Source organism: Solanum lycopersicum, chromosome 9, assembly GCF_036512215.1.
Source record: "Solanum lycopersicum chromosome 9, SLM_r2.1".
Lineage (NCBI taxonomy): Eukaryota > Viridiplantae > Streptophyta > Magnoliopsida > Solanales > Solanaceae > Solanum > Solanum lycopersicum.
In genome coordinates, this window is record NC_090808.1 from 32199284 (window position 1) to 32216762 (window position 17479).

At 38.0% G+C, this 17479-nt stretch overlaps 1 protein-coding gene across 1 annotated transcript; it reads left to right on the top strand.

Annotated features, from left to right (window-relative positions):
* Positions 1–7971: 7971 nt before the first annotated feature.
* On the top strand, positions 7972–8639 carry LOC138338473 (uncharacterized). The gene is made up of 2 exons (XM_069289437.1): positions 7972–8367; positions 8484–8639. Exons 1-2 carry the CDS (start codon positions 7972–7974, stop codon positions 8637–8639), a joined length of 552 nt encoding a protein of 183 aa, XP_069145538.1.
* The last annotated feature ends 8840 nt before the right edge of the window (positions 8640–17479 follow it).

Consider the following 17479-nt stretch of genomic DNA (forward strand, 5'->3'; position numbering starts at 1 on the left):
GATGCCAAAATATTACGTTGGTTTTGTAATTCCTCTCAATTAACCACAAAACTCTGAAATTTATCACACCAAACATGTAATAATGAAGTTAAATAACCATAATAATTTATACCCGCTTTAGATTAACACCAACAATCACTAATCGATAACACTCATTTAGTAGATTGCAATAATTGGTCAAATTGTAATACCCCCAAGGTTAGGGTTTTAGCAAATCATGGTTAAATGAAGAAAATCATCACCTTCCCTATTTCCATAACTGGGTAAATGAAATTCAAACATTCCAATTTACTGAAATCTTTGCTATTACAAAAATCTCCAAGAAAATATTGTTGAAAAGCGTTTGAAATCCACAATGAGAGTGGTTTACTCTTAAGATTTTTTTGTAGCGTTTCTTAATGCCTTCTCTCTAATTTAAAAATCAATTTATGAAAAAATTTGTTTCTTAGGACCGTTCGATGACTCACTAATTTTTCATTATCTAGCATTCATTTTGCATATATTCTTAGTACAACCACTGTAATTTTAAGCGAGACAGATGCGATCACCGAGTGATTTCGTGATGCGCCCTTTATCCAATCCCCTAGCCCATTAGCACTTGTTTGGGTTTCCATTATTACTTTTGGCGACCTGGTCATCCATTCCCAAAGCGATCTGTGGCACGCTGAATGGAAATGCTCATTGCCAAAGCTCCTTTAATTAAGCCTCAATGTTCTTCAACTTTACGCGATAGGGTGGAAACTTGGCAAGTTGTTGTGTTGCATCGACAATAGTCAGGCTTGTTTTCGCATTATTGTCCTAGCTTTATTTCTCAATCCATGTATCTGAAGATCAATGGTTTTATATCAGGTTTTTTCACAAAAATAAGCATTTGAGAACTCTAAATCTATATAAATCAAACCCTATATGAGTACAAATCTAGGACTAATCAGCCTATTACAATTAAAGTGTACTTCTATTCAAAAGATTCATTTTTTTTGGGTATGTATTTGCGTTTTAATTTTTTTTTATAGATGTTCTCTTCTCACAGTTTCAAGATATTTGTCACTTTCGTAATATGTGTAGGAGAAATTCAATATTTTGCATCTCAAATGACATATGTTCTGATATACATATTAGAATTTATGAGCTACAAAAGTGTGTTTTTGTGTGTTTGGGGGGGGGGGGACTATAGATGTGTGTTTGATGTACGGTTGTGGTTTATTCAATTAATTCTAATTAGTATCATCCTCTTGCTGATTACTTTATCCAAGATGAAAGTGAAATTTAACAAGTTGGAAACGACGAAGGGTATATGCATAGTGATAGGGGTTTCAACTTTAATAGGGGCAAAATTACCAAACAACATATATCAATACATGGAAAACATTAGTTCTAATCTATATTCAACATTCTTCCAAACTATCAAGAAATTATCCCCTGGATTCTTTCAAACTTGAGTACTTTTTCCAATAACACACCAAACAAACCTTGAGTAGATAGACTATCCTAGTTCAATAGAAATTATTGTGAAACTACTCAAATTATCGAATCCCTTACTCAAACACATAAAGTATATTTCCCAAAGTCCTCACTATTGAGTCATACCTAACTCCATTATCCTTTCCCAAGTCAAGATAGTATTAGAGAGCTCAATCAACGTCCGCAACAACTAGTTTTAAATTAAATTTTAAAGACAACAATAGATCAATATAATAAAATAAATATTAAATTTTATTAATCAATACCAGTTCATGGTTTGCATGTCCATATACAACACACAAACCCCTAAATTTAGTTGAAAATTTAAAACATTCATAGTACATCATATGCTAGAACATCATCTTTAATATATATATATATATATATATATATATATATCATATTTACACAGATAGACTCTAAGTCTGCCTTTCTTCTTAGACTCAACATCATTAGAGTACATTAGGGACACGACCCTTTCAACATAAGTCATAAGTACATATTAAAAGAGTTTATAGTAAAGACACAACTTAGGAAATCCTTGAACTTAAGGATTCCTTTCCTTGAGCTTGGGAATCACATATCAAATTCCTCATCATTTAAAGACATAGTTTAAGCATCCATAACCTACACTTTGTGTAAAAAGTAGAGAAGAATGGAGTTATATCAAGAATGCACTAAGTATGTAACACATGCAAAAACATGCATTTTAAAGGGAGATTTCACTTCAAACCATACATCATGCCTTTTTGTGAAAATCTCATCAAACTTTGATACAATAACATTTACACAATTTAAATACATCATATAACATATTCAATAGTCATTTATCATATAAAATCATAGAATGCATTTAAGGCACATTTGGAGTCAAATTACAGTAACCTATTTTCCCTTTACAATAATCATATTCCTTTTACAATAATGTAAAAACCTACACTTTGTGTAAAAAGTAGAGAAGAATGGAGTTATTACAAGAATGCACTAAGTATGTAACACATGCAAAAACATGCATTTAAAAGGGAGATTTTACTTCAAACCATGCATCATGCCTTTTTTGTGAAAATCTCATCAAACTTTGATACAATAACATTTACACAATTCAAATACATCATATAAACATATTCAATAGTCATATATCATATAAAATCATAGAATGCATTTAAGGCACATTTGGAGTCACATTACTGTAACCTATTTTCCCTCTACAATAATCATATTCCTTTTACAATGAGCTTCAAATCTTTAACTCATTAACCTCCCAAGTAACCCCCTATTGATATTGTGTGCAATGCATCACCTTAAGTCCACAAGTCAACAATACATACAACTTACACAGGTCAACATATACCATCACAGAAGTATAGTACATCTTAGATACATCTGGGACAAGACACTAATGACATTATCGTGAACTCTATTCAATTTGCACATATACTAACTTCACAAAACATTATAAGACCTTACTCACAATCTCGATCTAAGTCTACTAGTGCAATGTACATGTGAAGCCCTATAACCTCACACATACTTAGTAAATCTATCATGAGAACATAGCCTTAACACTTCATACATCAACATAACCAACATAGACAACTTCGTTCATGTCCAGCAAGACCTTCACCATATAGTCATTAAGACCAACATTACGCATATAAGAACAAGACCACATAATATAGACTCATACCATGCATTTCATCACAACAAGTAGACGATACTACAATGCCATGCACAAGGAACATAAACATAGTCATACACCTTAGAACACCTTCCTAGAATTTCCTAAATAACTACTTGTGCAATGTATAGGTAAGTTCATTACTCTCACCTATCCTAAGAAACTTCCCTTAGGTCATGCTAGTTAGGGTCCTATTCATTTACTTCCATTGTCCATTTTACTTTAGGAAAACTCTATCCTAAACTGACACTAAGACCATGGGTTCTAAACATGAAATTTTGTGTTGTAGAGCCTTACCCCAATGGAAGGTGGTCTTACCTAGCCAAGGTAGAAAATAAACACATGCTAGCATACTAAGTGAATTCACTTGTTAGATCCTATGTTTCAAGCATAGTTATTAAACTTGGAGGATTATATGGAAACCCTCTTATGTCTAATGAGACATTGTAATTATACACTTATTAAAATACTAGTCTATGACATTTGGATAAGAGGATAACCTCCTCGTGAGACATATTGTGACATACCTTTCTACAATGGGAAGGTACACTCATCATCTTCAAGTTCATGCAGTGCTAATCTAAGTTCCTTTTATTGAAAAGTCGTTATCACATTATTTTATAAAACATAGACTTTAGGAGATTGACTCCTCATATGCTTAGATTATAGACCATACCACACAACTCCATACAAGGCTTCATCAACTAAATATTCTATAGGAAAGTAGAAAAAGTAGGCAATCTTACCAATTTCTCAACCTTTGGTCATCATTGACCAATACCCATATTTCATCGATTATTATTAACTTGGGTAGTAGCTAAATGTTCTTTAATCATAAAATAAACCATACATAAGCCGCTTCAAGGTCATGCTAAAAACTTGTAGAATACATCACCAATATACTAGAAAGTAGAGAGATATAATCATCAACCCAATTATCTTGCATTGATCATCAACCCTAATTCATCAATACTATACATGTAGGGAAGTAACTAAAGAGATAGAAATCTAATCTAAATCATGTGTCATCTACCCTAGAATTAAGACCACATCATATACATTACAATATCCAATCTATAGGCTAGAAGAATATATATCAATCCTTACCAAGAAACCTTCACTTCGATTATAAAGGATTCATATCCACCATTCATCAATAATGTTAAAATAAGGCCGTAGCTACAATTATCTTTACATAAAAGAATCCCACATTCATACATAATAGAGTTGATGTAATAGTGAATGCCATACTTTAACATTCAATGAGAAGTAGAGATCAAGTCTTCAAGCATCTGATGTATCATGGTTTCAAGGTACTTCCAATGCTTTTTATTTAAGTTTTTTATGTGTTTAGGTACTTTTGTAGTAATTTTAATGTGTTTTTATCTGTGTTTTGCAGGAAAAATGTCAGAAACTAAAATGCAGAAGGTTGTGAGTAATCAATGAAAAAAAGACCCACGAAGCCATAGATGGCCCGTCGTCATATCAATGGACCGTAGGTGGTGACCGTTGATCGGAGGTTCAGACATCTGGAAGAAACTCGTAGAATTATGACTACGTGTGGGGATATGTAACGATCGATAGTCTGTCAATCAACCAAAGGACCATCCTGGCAAGTTGTAGATCTGATCAAAGAGATGTCCCAGTACCTGATATTGCAGAAAAAATAAGTATGGAACAATGATAAGAATAGATGGACCGTTAGTGAATTGACAGACCGTGTTGTTGGTCCGTCGATTGGATCAGAGAAGGTGCAAAAGTGAAGAAGGAAGAAAAAGCCAAGTCAGGACCAACGGAGGCAGTCAAAGATCCTTCGTTCCATCAATGGAACGTCTGTGAATTCGTCGATTGAAGCCGTGTTTTTTGGACAAACTTTCCTTATTTGTTTTCACTTTATTTTAGGACAATGTCTTTATAAATAAGATGTAAAACCTCATTTTTGGTGTTGGATATTTTATTATTTTTTAATACTTTTGTTCTTGGAGATTTGACTTTGCAATTTATTCAAGTTTCTGGAATCGATTATCAAGTGAATTTTGTTATTTCAAGTGTTATTTCTGGATTTTCTTCAAACTTGTCAAAGTAAGTTCAGGAATTATTGTTTATCAACAATTAATTGTGTTCTTCTAGGCATGGGTAACTAAATCCACAATTAGGGTTGTGGTAACCATGGGTGATTAAAAAATTAAAACTAGCTAAATAACAATTCTAGAATAGGTTCTTGCATGCATTTATAATTCTTTCACTTAAAAGTCTTTTTAACGAGTGCACGCATTAGAAGTCGCCATATTTTTACTTGCTGGACCAAGGGGGTAGTTAATAGGAAAAGAATTATCAACATAGATTTAGTTGAAAGTTATCTAATAAGCTAGTTCGATTGGTGCGAAGTAATAATTAAGCAATACATATAATATGATGCTTTATATAAAGTAAAGGTACTAGTTAGTAACTCAAACACACTTAGCCTGACAAAGGTACTGGGTGAAATTATGTAAATGCTGGACCAAGGATTTAGCGATACCTAACTTATCAGTTTGCATGAAAGACAGTAGGAAGGAATTTGTTATAGCTAGGAATATTGTGTTATGAACCTATGGGGAAAACTTACACCCTAGTTTCTCTCACAACTTGATAAACAGCAAAGATTTGATATTCCTACTTGTTTTACTTAGAAATAATTAAACACTTTTGTTTCACAAAACCCCCCATTTAATTAACTGTTTTTGGAAACAACTTGACTAATAGACATACTTGTATATTGAAGTTAAGTGTAAACCATTTTCCTCGTGGGAACGACCCCAACCTACTTGTTGGGTTCTTTACTTGATATGATCGCTTATACTTCTTTAAAGAAGTGTAATTTGAGCATATCAATTTTTGGTGTCGCTGCCGGGGAAAGTGTTTTTTAGATTAAATTTTAAAACATTACCGAATTTTAGTCAACAATTTCCTAATTTTACTTTTTCTTTTTCTTTTTGTCTCTTTCAGGTCTACCTCTAGTGTATGCCAAAAACACGAAGCTAAGGAGAGTCAAAACTTCCATACGATCCTAAACTGAACCCGATAATCCTCAGAATGAATAACCAACAGAATTCTATCCTGTCGATGGGATCAATCGTCAACCTCCAGCGCCGGTAGATGCTCACATTCAAGTGGTTGTTGATAATCCACTTGATATTCTTTGAGGAGGCAACCTCCCATCCCACGCCGTCATGAGCTCTATAGGGGTAATATTAACATAAATGACTCTGATAAGCCTCTTGTCCTACCTCCTCTACCACAGGGACACACTTTCATGGTAACTAGTAGATTAATGCAGATGCTCACAGCCAGAGGTTTTTTGTTGGGGCTACCTTATGAGGATCCACATGCTCACATTGCCAATTTGAGGTTGGTGTGTAATAATTGTGTAGGAAGGCAAGACTTGGACATGTATGTCATCGCGTTAACAGTGTTCCCTCTTTCACTAACAAGAGAGGCCATGATATGGTTTACTGACTTGTCCTATAATTTGATCTATACTTGGGACCAGTTGAGGGATGTGTTCCTAGCACGTTACTGTACGGTGTCTAAAAATCTCACCCACAAGGATAGAGTGAACAACTTTGTGTCATTACCTAGGGAGTCGGTGAGTAGATCTTTGTATAAATTCACCTCATTCATAAGAAGTGTCTCGAACTATTGCATTGATGATGACTCATTGAATAAATACTTCTATCGGGGACAAGCTGATAATAATAAGGCAATTCTTGATACAATTGTGAGTGGTTCTTATATTGAGTTCACTTATGGAGAGTTCACATCAAAGTTAGAGAAAATATCCCGCAATAATAAAGCATCGAGCACTAGGAAGTTGGATACTAGGAGAAACACCTTCGAAGTTCAATCTAAACATAATCTGACCAACCGCTAATGAGATTTGTGAAGTGATGGCACAAATGAGAACTGAGCATGGGTTGTTGTTAAAACATGTCACTGGAGGTGCAGAGAATCTAAATGCGGTGAACTATTTGACAAAAACACCACCGCCAAGTGATGAGTACTACTATGAAGAGGACTTTTATGAAGTGAATGAGTAGACGGGGGGTTGTGACCGAACGCCCAAGGCTTTAATAAGGAGAATTGTCCCAAGTACAAGGAAATCAAGGTTGGAAGTATGGGAATTATAATAAATAAAGCTATTATGTTCTAGAAGGAAACTACAACCGCGACAACAACTTCAACTAGGATAATTATGGTAACAGAATTTATGGAAGTGGGCCCTATTTTTGCCTCAAAATCGGGAAATTACTCGTAGGGATGGTGGAGATAGTATGGTGTGAGTTGAAGATATGTTACAAAAGATGATGAGGAGGTTTGACGCTATTTATGAGTACGCCAAGGAGTTGAGAGGTAATTTGGCTAATATTGGGCAAAAGGTGGATGCACATGCAATCTAAATCAAGCATACTGAGTTGCAAATGGCCCAATTGTTTACTACGGTGAACCCTCATCAACCGGGTACACTTCCTAGCAACACCGTCAAAAATCTGAAAAATAACAAACATTGTATGACAGTCACTACTCGATGGGGCAAGCAAACCATGGATCCACCTATGCTGTCTGGCGTAGAAGATATGGTGAGAAAAGATGATGAGGTAGTAAAATCTAGTGGTGAGTTTGTAGACGAGTGGTAATGAAGCAGAAATGACTAAAAAAGTGGTCCCCGTGCAAGACCCCCAACACCATTCCAACAAAAATTTGTGAAGACTGACAGTTGTAAATATCGGCATTTTATTACTTTGTTGAAACAACTTTGCATCAATGTCCCTTTGATAGAAGCTCTTGAACAAATGACCAGTTATGCCAAGTTTATGAAGGATATGGTTACAAAGAAAAGATCGGCATGTTTTGAGGAAGATTACCGAATGCAACATTGTAGTGTTATTGCTACAAGGTCTCTTGTGCAAAAGAAAAAAGATCCGGGCGCTTTCACTATTCCATGTACCATCGAGTTGTTACACTTTGCTAAAGAACTATGTGATCTAGGTGCAAGAATAAATCTCATGCCTCTCTCTATTTACAAGAAATTGTATTCGGGTGACTCAAAGCCCACAATTATGCGGTTACTGATGGCTGATCAAACAGTGAAGAGGCCTATTAGGATACTACATCATGTGTTAGTTAAGGTGGAGTTATTTATATTTCTGGCCGATTTCGTGATTCTTGACAATGAGGTGGATTTTAAGGTACCTGTTCTTCTTGGGAGTCCGTTCCTTGCTCTCAGCCGTGCGTTGGTTGACATTGAAAAAGGGCAGATGGATTTTCGGTTAAATAATGAAGAAGCAACCTTTAACATTTGTAGGTCCATAAAGAAAGTGGTGAGATCCAAATGGTATCTGCTATATCTTACAAGGTTGAGAGTACATGTGAGGTACAAATCGAAGAGCGACTTGGTGTTGAGGCACTAGCGACAATAATGATGAACTTTGAGAGTGATGGTATTGAAGAGTATCGATAATTAGTTGTGGCACTTGATCGAGGTGAATTTTAGTTCAAACCAAAGAAATTCGAGTTAGATATGAAACATCGCGAGTCTCCACCTGCTAAACTATCTATTGAGGAGGCTCCAAATTTAGAGCTCATAGCTCTACCGCCTGAGGTATGTATGCTTGGGAAGAGATGTAACTTTCCCGATAATTATTGCATCTGATTTGAATGTGCAGCAAGTAGAGTGCTTAGTATAAGTGTTGAAGATGTTTAAAAGATATATTGGGTGGACTATTGTTGATATTATTGGGATCTCTCTCGGTATTTGTTCGCACAAAATCCAACTTATGCCCGACCATAAGCCAAATATCAAGCACTAGAGACCTTTGAATTCACTTACGAAAGAAGTAGTGAAGAAGGAGATTATATAAGTTGGTTGGATGCCAAAGTAATATATCCATCGCAAATAGTAGCTGGGTATGCCCTATTTATTATATACCCAAAAATGGGGGAATGACAGTAGTTCCTCATGAGAAGAATGAGCTTGTTCCAATGAGGCCGGTGACCGTATGGAAGGTGTGTATGGAGTATCGGAAGTTGAATGCATGGACTAAGAAGAACCATTTTCCTATGCCCTTCGTAGATTAGATGTTAGATAGAATCGAAGGAGAAGGATGGTAGTGTTTTCTTGATGGCTATTCAGGTTACAATCAAATATCTATTACACCAGAATATCAAGATAAAACCACCTTTACTTTCCCTTATGGGACTTTCTCATTCAAGAGGATGCCTTTTAGGTTGTGTAATGCACCGGCTACTTTTCAGAGACGTATGATGTCTATATTCTCTTGTATGGTGGAGGACACTATTGAGGTGTTCATGGATGTCTTTTCAATTGTGAGAATACTTTTTTGATCGTTGTTTGAGTCACTTGCCAAATTTCTCAAAAGATGTGAAGATTGCGACCTTGTTCTAAATTGGAAAAGTGTCCCTTTATGGTGAAATAGGGTATTGTAATGGGCTATCACATCTCATAAAAGGGAATAGAGGTGGATCGAGCAAAAGTAGAGGTTATTGAGAGGCTTCCTCCACCCATCCCTGTAAAAGGCGTGAGAAGTTTTCTTGGTCATTCGGGCTTGTATCATAGATTTATTAAGGATTTCTAATAAAATTGCACATCCTCTGTGCAAGTTACTTGAGAAAGAATGTAAATTTTATTTTGAGAAAGAATGTAAATTTTACTTGGAAAGTTGAAGGAGAAGTTGGTGTTTGCGCCCATCATTATTTACCCTGATTAGAGCAAACTATTTCAGGTGATGTGTGGTGATAGTGGGGTTGATCTTGGTGTGGTATTGGTGAAGGGATAAAATTTTTTACCGCATTTATTACGCATGTAACTCCCTAAATGAAATTAAAAAGAACTATACTGTGACTGAATAAGAGCTCCTTGTTATGTATTTGCTTAAAAAGATTTCGCTCCTATTTGCTCGGCACGAGAGTCACAGTGCAGACTGATCACTCTGCTTTGAGATATCTGATGGAATAGAAGGATGTGAAACCAACGTTTATTAGATGGGTGCTACTATTGCAAGAGTTTAATTTTGAGGTTAAAGGCAGGAAAGGGATCAAAAATCATGTTTCCCATCACTTGTCCATATTAAAGGAGTAAGCTATGAGAGAGTTGGGTGAAAAAGCTGAAATTGATGATACTTTCCCTTATGAGCATGCATCTTCCGCTTCTCATGACTTGATTCTATGGTGCACCGATTTTTCAAATTATCTGGCTAGTGATATAGTCCCATCGTACTTGTCCTTTAATCAGAGGAAAAAGTTCATGTATGATTTTAAAAAGATGTTTCGGGATGAACCTTATACCGAATTTGTGCTGATGGGCTTATTCGCCGATGTGTGCCGGAAGTTGAGATGCTATGTGTTTTGGAGGCATACCATTCCTCACATGCGGGAGGGCATCATAGTGTTAACCAGACCGCCCATAAGATTTTGGAGTGTGGGTATTATTGGCCAACCATCCACAAAGATGCTCATGAATTATCCAAGTCATGCGATAGGTGCCAAAGAGATGGAGGTATTTCGAGGAGGCAAAAGCTCCTTTTGAATCAAATTCTAGTAATTGAGTTGTTTGATGTATAGGGAATTGATTTTATGGGCCCATTTGTGAGTTCTCATGGGATGAAATATATTCTTGTGGCGGTGGATTATGTTTCAAAATAGCTGAAAGCCATAACACTTGCTTACAATGTTGTAAAGAGTGTCACCGCGTTCTTTAAAATGAACATATTTTGTAGATTTGGCAGCCCTAGGGCCATTATTTGTGATGGGGGATCCCACTTTTGCAACAAGTTGTTCAAAGGGTTATTGGAGAAATATGGGGTTCGCCACAATGTAGCCACTCCTTACCATCCAAAAACTAGTGGGAAAGTTAAGGTGTCCAAAAGAGATATCAAGCAAATTCTGTCAAAAATGGTGAATGCTAATAGAACGGATTGGTCAAGGAGGCATGATGATTCTCTTTTGGCCTATTGGACAATATATAAGACTCCCACAGGTATGTCTCCATACCAACTTGTATATGGGAAGGCTTGTCACTTCCCGGTTGAGTTAGAACACAAGTCCATGTGGGCGATGAAGAAACTAAAGATGTATTGGAATGAAGTAGCGGAATAGAGACTAAATGGGTTTAATGGTCTTGATGAGTGTCTCTTAAAAGAATATGAAAGTTCATCCCTCTATGAATAGAAGATGAAGAAGTAACATGACCAAATGATTGAGAAGCGCAAATTTGCGGTTGGGGACTTGGTGCTGTTGTTTAACTCTAGGTTGTTCTTGTTTACTGGAAAACTCAAGCCCAAATGAAATGATCCATTATTGATCACTAAAGTATTCCCACATGGAGCGGTTGAATTGGAGAACAAGGAGGGTACAAGGTTAAAAGTAAACGGGTAAAGCATCGACATCTACCTCGCGCATGCGGAGAGTGCCTATGAAGTGGTTGAGACATACCACCTTGATGAAGTCTGAGTAATCAAGAGTCTTGCATCGTGCCATGATGTTAAATCAAGCGCTTGTTGGGAGACAACCCAATGTGTATCCTCTATCCAACAATAGGTTTTTGTTTTCTTTGTAGGAATAGTTGCATTCTTTTGTTTTGTTTTACTTAATGTCATGTGCCAATATTCTTTTATTTCTTTTAGATTGTTTGCTAGAGAGTAATTTAGGATTCGTGTCTAAAAAGTGTCTAGAAAATACAAAATGAAACCAGAAGAATTCTGCAGAAATTGGTCTTGTGCATAGATAAATCGATGGGTCTTCGTCCCATTGACGGACCGTCTATGGTGTCTGTGGATCCCAGGTATGTTTTAAAATTTTTTCTAAGTTAGGTCATAATTGATGGTCATATCGACGGACCGTCGAATGACTTACGGATCATCGATGGGGAATCGTTTGTTCACTAAAACACGTGATCCGACCCGATCGACTATAAAACAAAATACCCTTTGAGTTACCCTCCCACACCTTTTCAAATTATCCACCAATAGTTTCCCTCCCCTTATTAACTCATTTCCCCATTAACTTCAATAATCAATCACTCTCATTCTGTTCATATTTAAAATTCTCTCAAACTCCCAAAATTTCTAGAACCATAGTCCCCTAGTTTTTCCTCTATTTCAAACATTTCTTCGGTCGGTGCATGAAAGCAAACACGTAGGTTGTTATTGCAAAATCACCAACCCATTCACTCAACTACAACGTACATGTACAACATTCTCATCTGCTCAGTGAATTATTGTTCATATGCTTGTGGAACCAAATAGATTGTATGTTGGTCTTGACTTAGGGACAAATTTACATGTTCAACTTGTTAAACTTGATTTCGATGTCTCTTAGAATGATAGAAAGTGAATGGATTAGGGCAGAACTCTGTCTAATTTCACTATGCTTGTTTTTTATTATGTTTGTTTTCTGACTTAGGTCTTGATAGTCTCTTAGAATCTAGGATAGAAAATTTTTCTAAATCAAAGCCCTAGGGATGACTAATTGGTCTTATGATAGTTAATGCTTGTTTATTGAACTATTGTTATGCTTAGAATTGGCCTATTGTGGGGGTAAAACCCAAGTCTTAAAAATATATCTTTGACCGGCAGAATGAGACCCCGCCTACAGACTATCGGTTGATCGACGGACCGTCTGCACGTCCGTCATTTCTATCTGAAACTTTGCTTTGTGAGATTTTCAAAAATTATTCTAAGTGTCAAACGGCGGAAGTGGACTACGGTCCCTCAATTAATCGATTGACCATTCAGCAGGCCCGTCATTTCTATTGAAAGTTCTGAGTAAAGATGACTTCTAAAATTTGTTAAGTATCCATCGACGGACACAATCGTTAGAACGTCGATTTATCGATTGTGCCTATGTTCTGAGTCTGCAGTTCTGCACTAACATATGTCTTGTGTTTAGAGATTTTGTTTTCCTTCTATAGTTTGTCTAGGTTGATTACAATGAAAATAACAACTCCCATTTCAGGTACTAATGGCCCCCAAACTGGATATTTTCTATTCCAGGGGACGCTCCATGTTCGTGTCACCATCCCAATGGATGATTGACTTGTCCGATAATGAGCGTGATCCCGAATATTTTCTCCCAGGCACCCTGACCTCGACACCAGCTGCTAAAGACACTCGAAACACGCCCAAGAAGGTGGCGACTGGCGCAGTCACTACCTCCTAGTCTGATGAGAAGTGTACACTGACCTGCACACCGTCTGGGTCTACCTCGGGTTCTAAAGGAGAGTCTAGCTCCACATAGGCTTCTGATTCTGATTCGGCCCACTCTACAAAGTTGAATGAGGCCACTGCTTCCGGTTTCAGATCACATAGAGATACTCTCTCCGATGTTCCTACCCCCCATGTCTCGTCTGATGAGATCTAGAGTTCGGAGTCTGCTCCGTTATCCCTACTTGAGGACCATAAAACGGTTGTTAATTAGCCTAACCGGTGGTGCGTAGATGGACACTACCAGATTTACAGGGATGCCAAGTTGCTTAATGACAAGGGGGTGATGACAATGACATTTATAGTTGAGCAGAGGGTTCTTACAGGGAGCCTACATACAGTCCTTGTGGTACATGACTTATTCACCCGCCACGAGCTTTATTGAATGGCTAAGAGTGTGGTACCTTATAGTGAGGAGATAGTATGAGAGTTCTACACCTCTTATGTTGCTGCTCTATGAGGTTCTTTGGATATGTTAGCTAACCCTGCCAAAACATGCAACACTCACAGATGTTCGAGTTTGAGGATGCCTGGTGGATATCTCTTCTCCTGCCATTCGCCGCTTTCTTAACGGTGAGGACACCGATGCAGGACGGGTTCCCCTCACCCCTAGAGTTTGATAAGAGGTGGGACTTTGTCAAGAACGGCCATTTCAGCGGGACAATGATCTGAGAGAGTCCACCAAGAGTTGGATTGCCCAGTAGATACCTATAAATGGTGAGGGAGCAGACTGGGTGCTGAACCCCAAAGGCCTTATTAAGAAGGCCAACCTCACGTTTGGAGCCAAGTTCATCTTGATTTTTGTTTACCACCTCCTATCCCCCACTGTTGTAGATAATATACTTACCTAGAATAGAGTGGTCTTGGTAGCAGCTATGGTCGCCAGGTTCGAGATTGATTGTGTGAGATTGTTGATCTACGACATCCATGAGTGGGACTTTAAGTCCTCTACCACTTACCCATTTGACTGTATAATTTTTTTGTTCTGCACGAATGCCATTTGGCACATAAATGTCATCCGTACTCCTACTGGGACAGTGGATATCAGTCTCATTAGGGAAGAGTCCAATCAGGCGGCACCACGGAGAGGGCCCAATTGGATGTGCAGCTGTTGGGTGAGAACCTAGTGGATACAGTAGAGCAAGTCCAAGTGGATGATCATTCTGCTTCATAGCCTATTGACACCACCCCATTTGAGTCTGCCCCTGGCACTAGTAGGGCACCGAGTTCCTCATGATCTACACCACCATCAGCAACACTGGTCCCTATTTCTAGCGTCTAGAAGATAGAGCCCTAGATGGACACTTTGATTCACCATATCCATCCTTGAATGCAGAAGTCCATTGCCGAGGTTGAGTATCAGATTGAGAAGAAGGTAGCTCCATAGACGGAGAGGAGGATTCATGTGGTCCACCAGTGCCTCGATGCTTTTGAGTTGACATTACTAGCACGCCCCAGCCCCCACTATTAATTTGACGACTCTTCAGGCGGCTGTGGCGAGTCTGCAGGCTGATGTTTATGCGATACTTGATGCTAGGGTACCGGAGCCTAAGGCCACACCTCCGGATCTTGAGGAGGATACAATGATTAGTGCACTGTTACGTACCACCACTGCACCTCCGCCTCCGCCACGTGAGCATTCCAAGTGGCACCGTTCCAGCCACACAAGTGAGAGTGAGGAGGCTCGGGCTAGAAAGAAGGAGCATACATATATGGAGGCTGCGAGGAGAGCCTCGTTGTATTGATGAGGAGGCCTGGTAGATGAGGGATCATGAGTTTGCTTCTGGGGCGTCTAGATCGAGAGCGGAGGTTGTTGAGAAGAGCACCATTAAGGGTGCAAATATTGCTGTGGGCGCCACGGATTGTGTCTCTACTACTGAGAGAGTGGTTTTTGGGAAATCGGACCCGCCTGCTTATTGATATTCGGTTCTATGCGCCTCATGTTTGCTTCACATACAATCTTAGCTTTATTTTACTTATGCATTGGGGACAATTGCATGTTTTTTTTATTGGGGGTGGGGTAAATGGAAAGTGAGTTCTAGAGTGAAGTCTGACTAGCCCAACTCACGATCCTCTCTTTGTGGTTTTCTTGCATGTGTTCTTTTGCCCTAAAAGACTAATTATTTTACTGTTGAACCAGCATGTATAGTATCTTGTAAAAAGTATGAATGTGAAATCTGACGCATGATGGCTAAATAAGAATGATATCCCGTTTTAAAAAGAATGCTTGCATGATTAAGTATCATGATTGTTGAATGTGTTGGCTCTAAGATTGACACAGATGCACCACTTCATGGCCCTCAATCTAACACTCGAACAAGGTGTCCAATAATCTGATAGGGTAATCAAGTGTCAAGAGAGTGTGAGGAAATTTGATTGTTTCATTGTTGGTATCTAGATAGAACTTGCCCGATTAGTCTTGCAAAAAGGAATCTATGTTAGACATATAGTAAAGGATCATAGGCTCTTGTTCAAATTAGAAAATTTTTAGCCTATGTAAAAGAACACCAAATGAAATTGATCCCCTTTTGATCAAAATATTTTTGAGCTTACAATAGAACTTTGTTTTCTACAACAACTCATCTTCCCTGGGTATAATATGTTGACCCTGGTCCCTACTTGGACATGTGCACCTCAACATAGGCAAAAAGCATAAGTTGAGGGTGCCTAATGCATAAATTGCCCTCGTCTTAGCCCTAACCCAACCTTGGGTACTACGTACCTTGACTTATGGCAAAGCCATAAGTTGAGGGTGGTTATTATGAGTGATGTCCCAAAAAAGGTGGGATAAAAGAGTAACGTGGAAAAGAAAAAAAAAGTAAAGAAGAGGAGTGACTCAGTCAAAACAATTATCAATTGAAAAGAAAAGAGAAAAAGAGTGCTGAAAAAATAATTCAGAAGTCACTTCCAAAAAAAAGGAAAGAAAGGAGAAAGTAAGGCAGAGATTATAAGAAAAGAAAAAGTAGGGCATAATAGACAATGAAAGAGGTAGGATTCTAAGCCGTAATGTCAAGGATTACAACAAGTCACTAAAATGTACCCTTATGTACCATACATGACCCTGAGCCTACGTTACAAGCTAAGAAATTCCTATCATGATCGTAAGAGTCTAATATGATGAACTTAAAGCAGTGAAAATAAGGGCAAGCATATGGCTACAAGTACAAATTAGGTGTGAAGTTTTTTTGAGCGTGAGTGTTGAATAATATACTTATACTAAAATATGAAATCGCTGTGCGAAAAAGGAGGATATTTTGTTTCAAGTAAGGGCACGAGTTGCAATATTAGAAAGTTGGTACATTGGTGAAAGATAAAACAGTAGAGGCGTCGGTACGCGGTGTGTCGGTGTCATGGTCTGATCCACATGAATAATCTTAGTGAAACTAAGAGTAAAATCATGCACTAAAGCAAAAAAAAAAGTCGGGATTAATAGCCATATGATTGTGAAAGATTAAACTAAAGTACTTTTGTACAAAAGTGTTGTGGTGAGTAATAGAGCGTCGCTTGAGGACAAAGAACGAATTTAAGTTGAGGGTGTTGATGTACCGTGGTTTCACGGTACTTTCAATGCTTTTTCCTTAAGTTTAGTGTGTGTTTATGGTCTTTTTGTAGTAATTTTAATGTGTTTTTATCTGATTTTTGCAGGAAAGTTGTCCGATACTAAATTGCAGAAGGCTCTTAAGAATCAGTGTAGAAATGACCTACGAAGCCATCGACGGCTAGTCGTCACATCGACGAACCGTTGGTGGCGGCCGTCAATCGGAGGTTCAAACAATAAAAAACAAGTCAGAGAATTCTAACTAAGTGTAGGGCTACAAAATTATCGATGTTCCGTCCGTTGATCGACGGACCGTCCTGCCAAGTCATTGATTAGATTAGAGAGATGTCATGTACCCAGTGTTAAAGACTAAGTACGGAACGAAGAGAATCATCGATGGACCTTAAGTGAATTGACGGACCATGGTATTGGTCTGTTGATTGGATTATAGAAGGTGCAAAAGTTAAGACGGAAGAAAAAGCTAAGTTTGGATCGACAGAGGCAGTCGACGAACCGTCTGTGAGTCGTCGATTGAAGCTGCAT